Source organism: Phalacrocorax aristotelis, chromosome 1 (genome assembly GCF_949628215.1).
Source record: "Phalacrocorax aristotelis chromosome 1, bGulAri2.1, whole genome shotgun sequence".
Classification (NCBI taxonomy): domain Eukaryota; kingdom Metazoa; phylum Chordata; class Aves; order Suliformes; family Phalacrocoracidae; genus Phalacrocorax; species Phalacrocorax aristotelis.
Window position 1 is genome coordinate 45,337,365 of NC_134276.1, and position 17,429 is coordinate 45,354,793.

Consider the following 17,429-nt stretch of genomic DNA (forward strand, 5'->3'; position numbering starts at 1 on the left):
GACCACTGAGAGACTTCCCGCCATCATATAGCTTTATAAGTTATGTTTAACATCTGGTTCCCAAGTAAGCTGTTACAATCTGTCCCTTGATTTTCAAGGAAGTGGATAGCTGTGTGCCACTGCACTACAGAGTAACTTGTATTTTAACTGTTAGGTGTTTATGTGGTATCTTGGTTTAGGAAACACATTTGGTAAAAATTATGAAGAATTAACGTGATTGTATTATGAAGCAATTATGTGAAAAATACAGGGTTTTTTTCCAACAAATCTGTTGAAGCAATGAAAACAGAAAAAAAGGAGGACTCACCATAGCTAAATACTTTATTCTACATACTGTCTTACATGTGTCTATTCAGTGTTTTGCTAGTTTGGGATAGTATTCATTATGCCTGGAGGAATACCTAAAAATGCTTATTAGCCAAGTAACTCTATATGGAAATCGATATACTTATCAACAAACTGAAATATTCATTCATACTTCCTGAGAAGATGTCTTTAACTGGGCTTAACTTTGATTCAGTAAGAATAAATCTTTTTTATTCCAGAATCAAGTTTTTTTAATATTTTCCTAAATTTTATATAAGAAAAACTTCATAGGTAAATTACATTTTTGCAGGAGATGAAAAATCAGTGTTCTCTATATATGCAGGATCTTACTTCCCAATTGTGACTAAAATCATCAAAGTGTTCAGTATCAAATTAAATTTTCAGATTACAGTAACATGAAAATGTCTTTCATTATTCACATAGTTGTCCAACAGTCTCTTGAAAGCTAGGAAAAAAGGGAGTAGATAAGTGAGGTCATTTCTGAAAGTGTGTGTTTCGTGCCATTAAAATATATAAGAACTTAAATGCATTATTAACATTGATTCCCTTGAATTTTTATGGCTCATTACAAATAATCTGTATGCCCAGATATGCTTCCTGAATTTAGCCTACAAATTAAGGCACCTAAATTAGGAACTTAGTCATGTCAGCTTTCCTTAGTAGTTGATGGAGGAAGTGGCATCTCCAAAAAGCAATTCAGATTTTGGATGGGGTGAGTCATTTGCTAGCAATGCCTGCTACTCTCCATTAACTATAAAGGGAATTTTTGGCATGTTAAAGTGCCTGAGGTTATGGAAGAAAATGGATCTGCACCACAGTGTGAGCATTCATGGTAAACATACCAGCAGTATTCTACTGTGGTGAGCTGGGGTGTGCTCACCGCTAGTTCGTGTTTCTGTAAATGAAAGTGTGGTATGACAAAAAATATTTTTATCCTTAATGGTTTTGTAGCAAAAAAGTAGCACTTACTTTGCACATCAAATGTTTTGGTAGGAAGCTTTTTTCTGTAGTTTCTGATATTTCCAATATTCCTTCTAAACAAAAAATAACTATTACTCGCTTATCACTATTTTGCCTCAACTTTGCCATATTTTCATAGGTCAGTGAAATTCTTGGGAGCAGCCTAATGTCTTCAGGCTTTGGGTATATATCAGTAGTCCCTAATTTTGCTATTCATAACTCCGCATTCAAAACATATATCCTGTATTGTTAGCTGATATTCCCTGGAGCACAGGAGAAATCATAATCTGGTCTAAAACTGATAATGTTGGTCATTTGCTTTCCCGTAAGTGAGAGGAAGGTTAGAGGAAGAGATCTCTAACCAGAGAATCATTACATTGCAGCAATCTTTTGTCATGACAATAACCCGTTGGAATCTGCTGATGACAGTTTTAAATTAAAATATCCTTTAGGTGATTTCAGGTTACTTTGTGGATCAGTCTAGCTCCCAGCTATTCCAGAACTGAATCAGAATGGGATTTAAGTAAATCAATGATAATCCCTACCAAATATATGCCAAGTGAAGCTCTGCTGGATCAAAAGATTTAGACCACTATTCCTATCAGTCTTTCTTAGTTTATCAAACAGCATTTTGTTGGTTTGTGTGTGGAATATTTTTGAGAGGACGAGTTCGGTGACTTAGTGCTCCTCAACGAGGGCCCTAAATTCTGCAGATAATGTTAGCACTATTAGAAAAGTAATAGTGGAAACCATAAACATGGTTTATGAAACCTGGTTTCTCTGTATCTTGGAGCTTGGAGTTAATATTTGTAAAGCCATTTCAAAATAAAATGGTTTTTTTCAACCATTACCTATAATTAATAGTTAATACTGCAGTTCTGCAGTAGCCTTTTTAAGTTGAGGTTTAATTTAAGCTACAGCTACAGAATATACATTATTATTGTAAAATTTTACATACAATAGATGCATTGGTTTTATTTCTAGAAAACAATTCCACAAGTACCAGCTAACAGAAAAATAATGTTCAAATTCTTGTTTTCAGGCAGATCTTTAAAAATACTAGTGATTTTTTTTAATATAATTTTTTTCTAAATCTCGTATTTGCGTAGCAGATTGTAGACAAATTAACACAACATTGATACGCCTGCACCCTGACAATCAAGACTGAATCCTTAGTTTTATCCTCGTAGGTGCCCTATGCTTTGATCATGGTTTTCCTTCCTTCGTGTTTAGCGTGCAGAATCTATGGTGAAGGAGTGTTCTTTTCGTGTTGTGCTTTTATCTCATCTGCTCATCAATGGTTCTGCATTATGTAAATCATGGATTCCCTCAGTAAAGCAGCCACATCTGTGTTATGAGTGCCAGTGTTGTCTCTCCCCTGTCACGTAACTTGAGTGTGGAGGGATCGGGAAGGACTAATTTGCAAGTGAATTTACTTTTTTAGTCTTAATCCATAATTGGCTTCTGTGAACAGTGATGAAGGCCAATAATCTTTTTAAAACATAATCCTAGGGTGGTTAGGTTCCAACAGATTTCCCAGGATGATGAGTCAGTACTGTCCTGCAACCTTATAAATGCTTTGCAGCAACCTGCAGTGCTTTGTATTTCCTTATCTATTGAGAAGGCTGTTGGTTGCTATTGGATGTGGTTTTGATTCTGTGATGAAATAGACAGTCTTGATGAAATCAGCACAAGAGGAAGGCAACTATGAGGAAGGCTATCTATGAGAGCAATCTCCTTAGTTTGGACTGTGGGTGTTCTTGTGCCATATTTTTACCAATTTTTTTGCAAAATGGCCTAAAGTGATAATGAAGTCCCTTGACAGGCAACAGATGTGTAGAGGATTCTCCACACTGCATCATTCTATGAAAGTGTCACTTCTGACAGCAGTTATTTCCACGAGAGGAATGGGACAGATTCAGGCAGATAATTTTGACATAATACTCTTGAGAAGTCCTGCAGATCCATCGAAGTTTCCTTCCAATGTGTTCTTCAAAGGTCATTTTAACCAGAGCAGCTTACGCCTTTAACCAGAGAAGCTTCGTCCTTAAGCATCATACCTCTAGAGCTAAGGCTGTCTTTCAGACCCTCCATATCAAAATGTCTTCCTCACTTGGAAGGAGCATTCAAATAGTACTCAAGGTTGCTTGTGGCACTAGCTGTCAAACTGAGTAATAGAATGGTTTTGGTTGGAAGGGACCTTTAAATATCACCTAGGTCCAACCCTCCTGCCATGGGTAAGGACATCTTCCACGAGATTAAGTTGCTCGAAGCCCCATCCAGCCTTTCCTTGAAAGAAGAGGAGTAGTCAAAATAGGTACCAGACCGAATCAAGGCCTTAAAGTAGTATATTCCACCAGAGCTGGAGCTACTTTGGTGACTTGCTGAGACGTGTCTGTTTTTGACACCTTTGACACATCTTTGTGGGTCTTTAGCCATACTTTCACTAAGCAAGAGCTATTGTGGGTGGGGTAAATGCTTCACTGAGCAGCTGTCTTTGCTGTCGGTTATTTGCATTAAGAAGTTAGGGACCCATCTCCAGGTTATTACAGGTGTGTGACATTACTGCTTAGATTAAAGCATGAAGGTGCAAGTGTATTACCACTCAAAAATAAAAAGAGAGGTTGCTTATGGTTAATGGAAGCTGTGTCAGATGTTGCCCACATGTATCTTCACAATCACTCTCCCTCCCAGGCAGGCCACGGGCTGTGCTGGCACTTGGCCGTGGAGAGAACCGAGGTGGCCCTGGGAGCAGAACACCTCGTGTGCATGTGCACTGAGCCATGCACCTGCACATATAGTTTGGATACAAAACCTCTGTACTTGAGTGACAGGGCATCTGTGGGACGAATTTATAGGTGGTCTGCATATCTCAAAATATTCTGTTAAGTAACCTCTCATTTATCCCATTCCAGATAGCACTCTCGTTAATAAATTAAATAGCAATGGTTAATAAGAGCAGTGGTGTGTGCGAGGATGACTCCTTCCTACTATAAAGGATTCTCTCTAGCTTACAGTTCTTTAACCAGAAATGAAAACACCACATTTAGCACTCCTTTTGAAAAGAAACGCCTTGTAAGTATGTCATGCTGTGGGAAAACCAGTCTCTGAATTTCATTCTTATGTGTGTAGTGAAGTAATTGTAGTTTTAGTACATAATTTTCTGCTAAAAACATCTGGGTTTATAAATAACTGGAGACATTAAACAGGACTTTATTCATAAAGAGAGGGTATTTATTTTAAATGCAGTTACTCAAATTTCTCAGTGCCAATGGCTGGTTTTAAAAGTGGTTCACTTACCCAAAAGCACTCAAAAGCTTAACTGTGCGGCAAATCTAGAAGCAGTACAAGGATTTTGCTCACTAAGAAGCTATGTACTGAAATGTTTCTTACCTAAACATTTTGGGTTCTCTAATTGCCATCCAAACATTATAAAGCTCAGCGTACAGTGTTAGCTGAGTTTTTCCCATCACAAAATAGGCAATGAGCTTTTTATGAGAACATTACCATTCTGTGAAATACGCATCAACTATTCCAACACTACTGCAGTTTACCTGAGAAACGCTCCAAACAAAATTTGTACAAATCGATTTCTTTTTTTTTTTTTTTCTACAAAGGAACATTTCCTGACCTGTATTACAACTTTTAAAAAATTATTTGTGTTGGGTTTTTTTTGGTTTTGGGGTTTTTTTGGGGGGTGGGGTGGGGTGAGTGTATTAAAAATTGAAAAAGTAATTTGTTTTCCATGTGGACACTGCATGGATGAGTTTCTAAACCACCTGAAGCACTCCAATTAAAATCATTAAGCAATGCTCTCATAAATGCCTTTAAAAATGTGATCTGTGGTTATTTAGCTGCACAATGAGAGATCACACATTTTTCAGGTACTCTCTCTTCTAAAAAACTTTTATTTGCAAAATTTTTTTATACCTCTCTCTAACTACATGACTTAAAAATAAAATTTGACTTAGACTTTAAAAATCAGCTGTCTGCTCTGAGGTATTCATCTGTAATTTGCAGAGAAGGGATAGCTGTTCTATGTGCCTATATTATATGTACAGTTTTATGTATAAAACCTTCACGTATACTCTTTCTATGTTTGATTTTTTAATGGTAATATTTGTAGGTGAACATAAAATGCAAAAAAGTGACTTAAGATTGGACTTCCATTTTCAACTTCATCATGCTGTAATGTGAAATTAACAGAAAGGCACAATCCTTATTTCTTACAGCATTTGGGGTACACAGTTCACTGAAAAAGAAATCTACTTTTTTTCAAACTGAGTAGAAGTAGTAATGAAAACCAGTAATATATAAAACCACGTTTATTTAGTGTGCCCATCATAAGCATATTATCCAGAACATCTAATAATAGAAGCTTCTGAACAGGATAGTAGCTAGTATATTCAGAGCAGAGATTTAAGAGATGTTTAATTGCACAAATTCAAAAGGGTTTAAAAGTCTGAGAGTGGGAGATGTTAGTCGCCATTCTCCAGAGACATCAAGTCACCTAAAAATGTCTTACTTATGATATCCAAGCTACCTTGGCTTTACTTCCCGAGTAAAGCGAAACAAAACAAGCTAGTGGTTGCTATGAGCAATGTATATGACAAGTTAATTCCATGCTAAGTGCTGCATTCCTGGTACCTGGATTCATACCTGGCCAGGTTTTGAAAGCATGATGGAATGAAACTGAATCTACTCCCAGATGTTTTGGTTTCTTCTGGAAATGCAGGCACACAGGAAAAGCAGGAGCTGCAATGCTTCTCAGTTAATTCTCCAACCTGGACTTCTGGGACCATGGTTATATCACAAAGGGGACCATCTCCACACTCAGGATGGAGCAGTCAGTGACCAGGACTGCGGAGCCCAGCGTGGTCTGCACTTGCCCTGCAGTGTAAAAACAGCCATTTCTGCTATTAAATAACACCAGGGACGTTAGATCATTTCAGCACAGTCCATTTCTCCCAAGTGTTCGTATGTTTTCACCGCAGAACAAGTCACTGGAAGTTTCTTTTAATGTTTAGTACCCTAGTACTTTAATACAGGTCTGTATCATGAAAACTTATAAGTATGGTTAAAGATGGTTGAGAAGATCGTGTCTCTTGAGATTAAAGTTATAACCCTTGAGCTCAGGTGTGAGAAGCTGCTTCGTCTAATCTCATAGACTGTGGTTTCAGACAGTTAAGGCACTCCATCACCAAATGGAACAGTCTAATCCTTACCTTCAGCTGTGGGTTTCCACTGTACATGGTAAATCAACTTGTTTTGGTGATCCATGTGAAAAATAACCTTTAAAAAGACTCCAGCTTTCATCCAGATCAGTGAAATGACCTATGCATGGGGTCACTAATTTTCTAGTACCAACACAAAGAGCGGGTTACCAGTATGTGGTTAGGGAAGAATGATCTTTCAGCAACAGTTTTCACTTAGGTCAGCTGAAGTAAACTGTAAAGCTGCTCTCTGATTTGTTACACTGCCAATTAAAACTGGATTCGTTTAAACTACTGATTGATGGAAGCGCAGGGTAGTTTAAAAACTAGAACCTCCCTGACTGCTGATACCGAAGATGCCCGTTCAGAATGTTTCCATACCAGGGGCTGAAATGGTCAGTCTTCCTCCCAGAACTGAATTTTTGAAGGAAATTCTGCTTTACTTGGTCATTACAGGTGTGAATTTATTACATTGTGTCTGGTAATGCTGCTTTCTCACTCTGTTAAATGTAAATATGTCTCTTTTGAAGTGTTCTTTCAGGTGTATATGAGTTATTTCCTTCTATCCACAATGATGAAAAAGCATAACTATTGCAAAATTACTAAATCTAAAGTCTGCATGTGCTTTGGTAATTGTACATTCATATCTATGACAGAAAACACATCAAGTGCTACTGAATGACGTAGCAGTCTGATTCCTATATTTGACCACAAACAAAGAAAATCCGAACTGCTCCAACATGGGTCAGTCATGCCATATTGTTTCGGAAGGTCTAACTAGTGTAACTAGAATAGGTTCTGTTCTGAAGATGAAACTGAATCTTGAACATGAACTTCTGGTTTAGTCGTGAACACTGATGTTTATGCTTATTCAGTATGCTATTTAAGGCATAAAGGAACTCTTATTGTTGCTTCTCTAATAAGCTTGTGAGTCATTCTCTAAAAGGATTGGTTTATGCTGTTAGGAAGTACAGAAATCCATGAAAGCCTGACATACCAGTAACTTACACATGAGCCCAGGAAAAAAAATATACAGCAATTTCATCGTGATTAAAAATGTCACAGAAAAAAACTCTTGAAAATATTGAAATATCTTCGTAGTTTTTCATAAATATTACTACTTTCCTTTTAAATAACTCGGACACCTAAGCAATTTGGCCAAAGCATACAATTTTTCTGAGAATTAATAAATGCCTAGAAGGAATTGACAGTCATAATTTACAGTACAGCTTGCAAGGAACTGCCAGAAAATCTCTGGGGCAAAGGATGATATTGCTTATTTGAAACAAGCAGATGATACATAGCCAGTTAAAGAAGAGGTTGATTTATTTTGTTGATCATTTCTGGATTAAATACTAGGAATATTAAATAATTTGTGCTTGCAACATATGTAATTGCTCCATTCCATTTATAAAATCTTAATACATTTGCTTTTGAACTCCTGACCTGTATTCAGTATTACATATTTGCACTCCATATGCAGAGTTGCATTTTGCATAGTTGTCGATTTATGTTATAGTTTATATTGTACAACCCATTTAGTTAGGTCATGATAATGGCATATATGACATCGGTCTTCCAAGAGAATCTCTGACTATTTTAACAAGCTAGGTTATACACTGGTATTTTGTATGCATTAGTCTGAAGTTTATTGTTGGAAACTGATGTTGGGGCTAAATATGAAAATATGTTTGATTATATTAGAAATGCTGCCTAGAATCAGAATGCGTGTGCTAAACATTTCACATGTTCAGTTTCTATAACTAAGAAAAGAAAGAACAATTAAAGTTAAACTCGACATTGTGATATAAAAGCATGCCTTCATGCTAAAACAGTTTTCATACTTGGTTCACAAGACAAACTTGATCTCATGTATCCTCCTGAAATATAAAACAAAAAATGGCAAAAATACATTTACAATTTCTGCAGAAACTACATAGCTAAACGGGAGAGCTGGATGTTTTTCTTCCGTGTATGTGTTATTTTCTAAATACAGTAGAATTTGCTGAATTATAAATACAGTAGTATCAAAAGAGGTGATACTGAGAGAACAGTGTGTGCTGCTACTAGTGATGCATGAAACAAAGAAATCCATTTTGACATAGAAGTGTAGATATAAGAAGCCTTACTTTGCTTATAAAATGAGCTCGTTTTGCATAGAAGATACTGATAATTTAAATTACCCTTCAGAGAACCAAAAAAAACCCATATCTTATGAAGATTTTGAATAGTATTTCTGTCTGACTAAAATAAGATTTCTGTATGTATCAGTGAATTCAGGCCCATTTGTAAAAATTCCAATGCTTGAAGATAGAGAAGGATCATTTGATACAATTACTTGGGCAGATTTTCATTGTTGCCAGTATTTAGCTTTAGAAAACGCATGTTTCAGCCAGAATACAAGATTAAAAGAGATTATCTGTTGCTATTACTGCATTTCCTATCCTCTTTCTGCCAGTCTTTTAAATAAAGAAAAGACAGCTTTGCTGCGTGTCAAGAATCAAATGGCAGCAGATTTGGAGAGACTTCTAAATCACCGTGAGGTAATCTTCCTGTTTTAGCATTACTGCCATAAGTGCATTTTTCGTCTCCTCAGCCTTAAACCATGAGAAAAAATTGGTTTACTTTGGTTTGATTTGTTGGGTTGTTTTTGTCTTGTGTTGTTTTCAGAAACACAGGTGATCACGTCTGTCAGGCACCCTGGAGGCTCTCAGTTGTACACTCAGTTGCTGAATTCTCTCTGTTGACTTAGTCTCACTGTTCTTTCTTTTCTTATGCATACAACAGACATGCCTTGCAAGTGCTTAGCATTTGAAGCATTTCACAAGTATTTAGATAAAGGTGATGGAGTTGATACACATGTAATCTGCAAGGCCAGCATGTGCCACAATTTCACACAGGATCCATCCCTGCTCCACAGTCATCTAGACAAAAACCTGGACAAAACATAATACAACTAATTTCCAGTAGACACATCTGAGTTTCTTTTCAACTCCGAAACAGGCTTTGGGGAGGGGAAAAGGGATGGTAGTCACCCAGTTTTCCTCCAGACAAGAGTCAAGGTACTTCTGAAATACACTCTTAGATCTAAAAGTATGCAAAAATGTTGCAGCTTAGATGTAAATGCACTCTGTGGGGATTCCCAAAAGGCTTTTATCAAGATTCCTCTCTAAACAATCTTAAGAAACTAACATGTCATGGAGTATGAGAGAAGTTCTTTCTGCAGATTAAATGCCTGAAACAAAGGATGGAAATAAATGAAGTTTACTGAAGGAATCCCATACACAAATGATCTGAAAAAAAGGTGAATAGTAATAAGGAAAGATTGCTGATGCTATAGAATATTATCACAGAATCACAGAATCACAGGTTGGAAGGGACCTCAGGGATCATCTAGTCCAACCTTTCTAGAAAGAGTCTAAAATATAAGACCAAAAGCTGACCATGAGCAGCTGTTAAATGAGATCCTGGAGTTCCTGAATGATTTGGCAAGGATTTGCAGAGAAAATAAACCAATAATGAATCAAAAATTATGAATGTCAGGAAAAACAACACAAGTTATATATATGCAGTGATGGGACCTGAATAGCCTGTTACCTGTTCAGAAGGATCATCACAGGGTCATAATATCAATAGTTCTACCCTTTCAATTCTCTGACTGGGAAGAGAGAAGACGGGGAGATTCTTTTCAAGGAATCTGCAACTCCACTAAATTATCCTGAGATTGCATTATCATTAATTCTCATACCATTATTTCCATAGAAAACTGACTTCCCATGCACCTCTTGAAGTTCTTCCCAGAATTGTACCCCTCCACCTCATTTCCTTGCTATTCCCCCAAATTCCCTTCTTAGATCAGTAAACCAAACCCCGTGTCATGCATTGGTCGAAACCAGTTTGTCTCTGCTGACCAGTTACAAAACCATTTTTTGTTAGAACCGAACCAAAACAATTTCACTGACAGCTGAGTCTAAGTAAGACTCAGGTGAAAACTGTACTAATTCTGTTCTCCAAGTGCAGATCTCAAATGTGAAACAATCATCTTAAATAGAAGTAAAAAGAAAAACATTTGTTTACTGTCTATGCTGAATTGCACTTTCTATGCTGAATTGTGTGTTTGTCTGATGCAATTTCCTCCTAGAACAGTTTTTGCATATAACTCTCCAGATTGATTGTGGTGATTGTGAAGTTCCATGCCTAGAGATTAAAATAGTCTAATTACAGACGGGAGTAATTGGACATGCTTCCCCACACTGCAGGTGTCATTGACCTGGCACCTGGCAGGAGCATCTGTAGGTGCATCGAAAGTAATCATTCAATAGCTGTCATTTCTGATGTCTGTATCCACATCATACATTTAAATTTCAAATTCAAGACTGAGACTAAGGCAAACAGTCAGTCGGTTTGGGTGATACCCGGGTTTGCTTTTTTTCTTTTGTTTTTTGGTGATTTTTTGTTTATATGAAACTCACTGCTCTCAATGTAATAGAAAGTATCTAAAGTATTTCTAAATAATTTATAAGCCTTATCATTATATTGATGCATTATCCTATCATTATATTTATTGTATGAAAAATACTCTGAGGAAACATGACTTAATTGTATAAATATATAGTGAATTTTCTGTATTTCCTATATGATAGGCCCTCAAGCAGGCTAATTTCAAATCACTTTCTTTCAGAATTTCCTGTTCCTACTCCTCCTCTCCCACGTAGTGCTGCTCCCAAGTAGTTACACTCTCAAGTAGTTATGCCTCAGGTGCCTAGTTTTAGTAGTGTCATATCAATCAACATGCATTGCAGCTAATTAAAATCAGTAGAAAGTGATAAACAATGGTAACATTTTTAAATGTTTTGTAAGAAAACTATATCATTTCTACCTCAAAGCTATGCGACATTGTTTACAACCAAACAACAATAGCCCCTATGACTACCCACATAAACTATTCCTGAATCTCAGCAGTTTGCTGCTTTGTGTCATTTCACCACTTAATATTTTCAAACTGTGGCCAACAACACAAGCAAGGCTGAGTGAGGCAGGCTTTATGAAAAAAAAAGTAAATACTTGAATCTGAAACAGAGTTCATCTTGGATGTTCCTCATACCCTGGATGTTAAGAAATGGAGCAAATATTTCCAAAATTATTGGAGTTTTGTTAAATTGCTTTTTATATCTGTTAAAAAAATAGGCCATATTAGTCTTACCAGTTTACCTAACAGTGATAATGGTTTCTTCAAGTCACCTGTGCAGAAAAGGATATAAATACTGAAAAAGAAACATTAGAAGTTGCATGTTTGGAGAAAGAAAATTATTAAATGCCAGTACAAGGCACAAAAAAAACCCCTAAGAAATACAAAAATAATCTGAAGTTATTTTAGAAGAATGTGTGAAAGTAGCAAGTATGTGTGTATGTTTAACTTTGTGGTTTCTGTTTATTCCTAATGCAGCCTTTTATTCATTACTTTTAATGCAGACCTCTTCCAGTAGTTTGACAGTTTATAAATTTCTCTAAATGGCAATTATCTCATGTATTGAAATCTTTCTACAGGATAGGACAACTTAGCCTGTAGTGAATTAGTTTTCAACTAATTTTTTTTCTGCCATCTTAATAAAAAGGTTAAATATGCAGAACATCCCAATATCACAGTAAATATCCCTGCTAATAGAAAAGGCAATCAAAGTTTTCTAATCTTGGGCTAATAAAGACTTGACTTCATTTAGACAAGGTATGTGTTTTAAATAAAAATAATATACAATCTGTTAACACAGATATATGCAATTTGAAAAATATGAATTATGATTTTATGTGTTCTGTGCATGCTATCTTGTAATATGATTACTATCAGTCTTGTTTAGTCATCGCACATACTAAACTGTCATGTCTCATTATGAATTACCTTGTTGCCCTCGTGTTTGCAAGTAAAAACATTAGAATTCTTGAATAGATAACCAAGGTATTCATAGTTAACATAAATTGAAGTTTAGGTATGTTAAAAGTACAAGCAAAAATCCAAAACAATGTTAATGCTGTCTTACAGTGATGTGTTTCAGTAAGTATACAGTTCTGACTTAGGTATTCCAGCCTGTGTGGTCTCAGACTGTATTAACTCTTTTTAATGGAATGTTAGAGTTTGAAGGGCTGGGGGTTTTTATTTTTATCTGCTTGTGATATCTGCTGGATTCATAATGCTTGCTTTGGAGGTAATTACAGCATTTTATACACTTCTTAGATAAAGAAATACATTCACACGTAATCTTACTTCTGTTCTAATGTGTTTTAATTTTGGAAGAAAAACATTAAATCTTAAAGTCTGAATCTTGGAAGAATTCATATAAGGCTCTTACATGAGCTCTTATTACAGGAAAAAATGACACTAGATATTAATGTAATAAAAGAGTTCATTATTTCAAATGATGTAGACTAAGCTAATTTGATTATTATCATATTTTGCTGTGGGAAATTAAAGTGAAAATTGGACATTTGACTATACATATTCTAAACAGGTTGGGTCCACCCATACAGGAAAAAAATTGAAGCTTTGTTTTTCTTGGCCCAAATTCTTAATTGTTTCTTGGCCTCCTAGTTCCTTTATTTCTGAATCAATTAGTAAATGAATGTGGAAGACACTTTAACCTAGCTTCTCAATTAGATCATTGAGAATCAGGTGGAATGGTAAAATTTCTTATCTTTTTCTCATGAATAAATGTGAACTTCACTATCTGAGAGGGAGTTCAGTGGCATTACGTGAATGATCTGTATCCAGGATCATGCTGAGGTTTTGTTCTTAGAGGTTCATAATAAAGCCTTCACAGTGCTGCTACCCTCTGAGCTATTGGAAGGAACTAGGGTGCACAGTATTGTGGTGCCATTTGTAAACTCCTCAATGCAAGTACAGTTAGTACAGCCAAATTTTTCAGCTGATTTCAGACTAAGAAATTTTATATGTTTTGTCTAGATAACCAATAGGGTTTTTAATTGTTTTTCCAGATCCATCAGAAGAGCATAAAACATTGTTTGGAGGAACAATGGGGTCTCCCGTTAATCACCTTCTAGTAAACACTGCTCGTTTTTTAAAAAAAGGATATCTCAAATCCAGATTTTTTTTCCATTATGATTTGTAGTCTGTGTTCTCTTTTTAATCAGCTGAACTCTACACTTTTGACCCTTTGTCTTCAACTGTGGATAACCAAACCACACAAAAAAAACGCACTTGTGGTCTTGATTCTTCCCACTCTAACTTCAGCACTTACCTTGTACTCCCAGATGTGGACCCTTGTTGCCCTGTGTCTTTGTATAGTCAGGGGAGCACAAGTAAGAAGGATGTTCCATCAAAGCATAAATCAAGATGAAATTATTCATTATACCTGAGTAGACCCCAAAGCTATAACAATGCCTTACCTCTTTGCTCCTGATTCTCCTTCTCTTTCCTCCTCTTGCACCAGCTCTGGCACATCTCTAATGCTGCACTGTGACCATTCAGATCACTAAACAGAAACCTAGCCTGTCCAAAAAAAGAAAACCGCAGAAGTGAATTGCTGTCTGTTAGGTTAGCGGTTTGAATATTTATATGTTAGTATTACTTACCTGTGAAAAAGAGGGCATTTTGTGTCCAAAACTGTAGGGCATAGCACACCATGCTCTTGTGGTATCCTTTATCTGCATCCAAACTTTATCCTTCTGTGCATATAATGGGAATCTGTAACTTAAAGGCACCAAAGTACAGTTCTCTGTTAAGTGCTAAAGGTAAGCGGGATGAATCCACAAAATCTTTTTAGCTGAAGCTCTTGATCCATGATACCTTTTATCTGGGTTTTTGTTTTAGGTTGTGGTTTGGTTTTTTTTACTTCCAAGAGTCAGCCTTTGACTAAAAGAAATATTTACTGTGAGCTCTGTGATCTTGGACTTCCATTGTCTTTCATGCTTGATGCAGTTGTTAGTATTTTGAAACCTCAGAAGTGCAATTTTAGACTTTATCCATTGGCTTGCAGGCTTCAGATGAAAACTTGGAAGGGACAGTCTGTCAGCACTCAGTTGTTTGGCAAGAAGTTTTAGTAATCATTTTCTGAGGTTACATTTAAGAGGCTATAAATTTGCTACTCTTTGATGTATGGCATTGTACTATTTCTTCAGATATTTAAGATGCAGACGTATCATAGTAAAGAAAATCAATAATGTGCACAATTAAATCTATGTATTTTAGCTTTTCTGATTCGAAGTGCAGACTGTAGAAACTGACTTCTAAAATCTTGAAAATTAAAAAACTGTTGTTTATATGTTTAATGTTTAGTTCATAATCCATTGGGGGGTTTTGGGGGAAAAAAACAGAGCAAGTATAACAAATTGAGGCGTTCTTTTTATGTTTTAAATACAGATACTCTAGGAGGCATGAAAAGAAACAAATAATGAGACAATGGTGTAAGACACACCATTAAAAGGCTTTAAATAGGTATTCCTCTAAGTGTTAAGATCAGTTTCCATTTATATGAATATAAGGGAGTTAACTTAATTTACACTACCTTTTTTTTAACCTGCTTGAAATCATCTGTGGGCAATGCAGCGTGGCAATACAGTAACTTTTAATCTATAAAAATAAAACGAATAATGTGAAACTCTTGTAGTAAGAAACAGAAGGGTCAAATTTATGACATAAACAGTGCAAATGAAGGCTCTTTATAATGCTCACTGATTTCCTATAATGCAGTTGTTTATGCAGAAACGCTTAGTTATCAGCATATGAATATTATATACTGGTTAAAAAGATATGAAAACCTGCTGATATTTTATCTCCTTTACACATCTGTGCACTTGTGGCACATTAGCAGCTGTGCATACAAGTGATAGAATGTAAACTTGCTGAACTAGTCACCTGCCGTATTGACACATTCGTGTGTTACTGTGCCAGAGCTCTCCAAGTGAAGTTAGCAACCAGAAACCAGGCTCTGGCTATCTGCTGTGGGACAAAGCAGAAAACATGTAGTAGTAGTTTAAATAAACCTATTTGATATCAATCAGTTAAATGGATAGAGACACATGGGGTTTGATTGCTATTTGTTTACTTAAATCAGTTAGCTTATGTCAGTAAATTGTTTTGTCACTCGAATTGAGTGCTAAATCTGTCTAAATATGTGTACCTGAATTCGTACAAATCTTCAGCTAGACCAGGTTAAAATTTATTTAGGTTAGCCTTTGCAAGCTCTTATTCTTTTAAAACATACTGAAGAATAAAAAAACTCTTATTGAGCTGTTCTTGCTGAGAATAGTCTACCAGGTTAATAGTAAAATGGTAATTGCCTGAGTGACTGTTATGTTGAACTTATTGGCAGGTCAGAATCTTTCTCAGTTTCATGTACAATTCACCATTTCTGAGTAAACATAATGTTTTTCTGTTAGTACTATGTATTTCTTCCCCTTTCCAGGTTTTCAGAGTTTCTTAAAAATATGTGAAAATAATCCTGTTTGGTAACTGAATGTTTGTCTGGCCTTCACCACAGTAACTGAACACCTCACAAATATTATCCTCACAACCTAAAGCAGGAAAGTATCACTACCCTTGTTCTGCAGAAGCAACAACCACAATGAAGGAAATGGTGGTTTGCCCAAAACTCCCCAGAGTTTCTGGTAGAAGTTAAGAGTTAATGTGTCCTAATGCAGTATCTTAATCACAGCCATTCTTCTTTCCTTACATGTTTCAGTTCAAAAGCCCAAAAAGAAAATCTTCTTAGTGTTATTTTTACTAACTGGACACAAATCAACTCTTTTCTCTAAGTCATCCTCTTACATATGAACTGACTGTAATTTGGAAGTAGTTTCACAAATTACATTTTCATTTTGTATCATTCTGAGAATTTACATTTACCTTCATTTTTTAATCCACGTCTCCTGAAAAAGGCCGCTTTCCAAAGTCCTGTGAGTCTCTTAAAAATGAAGTCGATTAATTTTTTTTATTTGAACTGTAGAATGGATATTTTATATTTTTATATTGTAATTTCTGAAAAAAAACGAGAAAAAAAATTGCAGCAGGCTGGAGCTCTTATGTGAATGAGTTAAAAGTATAGCTTATTTAGTCCAAGCAAACAGAGGATGTGATGGGATACAAGAAGAGGAGATAAACATAAGGCAGCATTGTGTAGGTAATAAGTAAGAATAGAGAAAAAGACAGAACAAATGAGAGAGAAAGGTGACATTCAGAACAGAAAATAGTTATTTCATTATGTTTAAAATGTAGAAAATCTGACTTCTTTTTTTGGTTTGGTTTTGTTTTGTTTTTTAATAAATGGTTGCCAAATGCATTTTCCAAGTGTGTGTAAGATTGGAGAGAATCCATTTTGATCAAGGAGGAACAGCTATTAATTAGTCCTATTAGGATGTACATAGTTTGTTAATGGCTCCAAGAGTTTTTCAGAGAGCTTCTATAAATGATCAGGCCAAGGTTCCCGAGGATTTATGTAAATCTTGATGAATGTTAGACTTTAAACATGGCCATGTGAATTATCAGAAGTGTTTGCAACTCTGTGGCATTGTTTCAAAATTTTAATGTTTCCAGTGTCTGAGAATCTAGCAGTCTCTGTGCTTGCACATATTCCTCTCATGTCAGTATCCTGCACAGAACCCTGCCACTTCTCAATAGTTATCCTGTTATCTGGCCCACAAAAGTGAAAGACAGGTGCTTTTGAGGAGAAGCAAGGTCACCTGAAGTATCTGTGCTTTACCTTACTGTGACCAGTTACTCCTATATTCTCGTGTTTATCTTTCTTACTTTTGTATTCCCCTTGGGGAATGTCCCTTACTGCTAAATTCTCGAGCCCGCAGTTTCATTCCATCTCAGCAATGTCCTTGAGGATTCCAGATGAGTTTTCAGCATTTCATTATTAGTCATGCTTTCAAGTATGGCTAATACCATCCTTAGCTGTAATTAAGTTATGCTGAAGA

The 17,429-nt window shown here is 35.9% G+C and overlaps 1 protein-coding gene across 3 annotated transcripts in view; it reads left to right on the plus strand.

Annotated features, from left to right (window-relative positions):
* The window catches only part of PIBF1 (progesterone immunomodulatory binding factor 1), a 125,109-nt gene that overhangs the window by 93,443 nt on the left and 14,237 nt on the right, over positions 1–17,429 (plus strand). For 2 of the 3 annotated variants that reach the window (XM_075088231.1, XM_075088223.1), the window contains exon 16: positions 8,959–9,043. The exons of the other annotated variant lie outside the window; for it this stretch is intronic. In XM_075088231.1, coding sequence (XP_074944332.1) covers positions 8,959–9,043 — 85 coding nt within the window. The remainder of the gene's footprint in view (positions 1–8,958; positions 9,044–17,429) is intronic. 3 annotated transcript variants of the gene reach the window in all.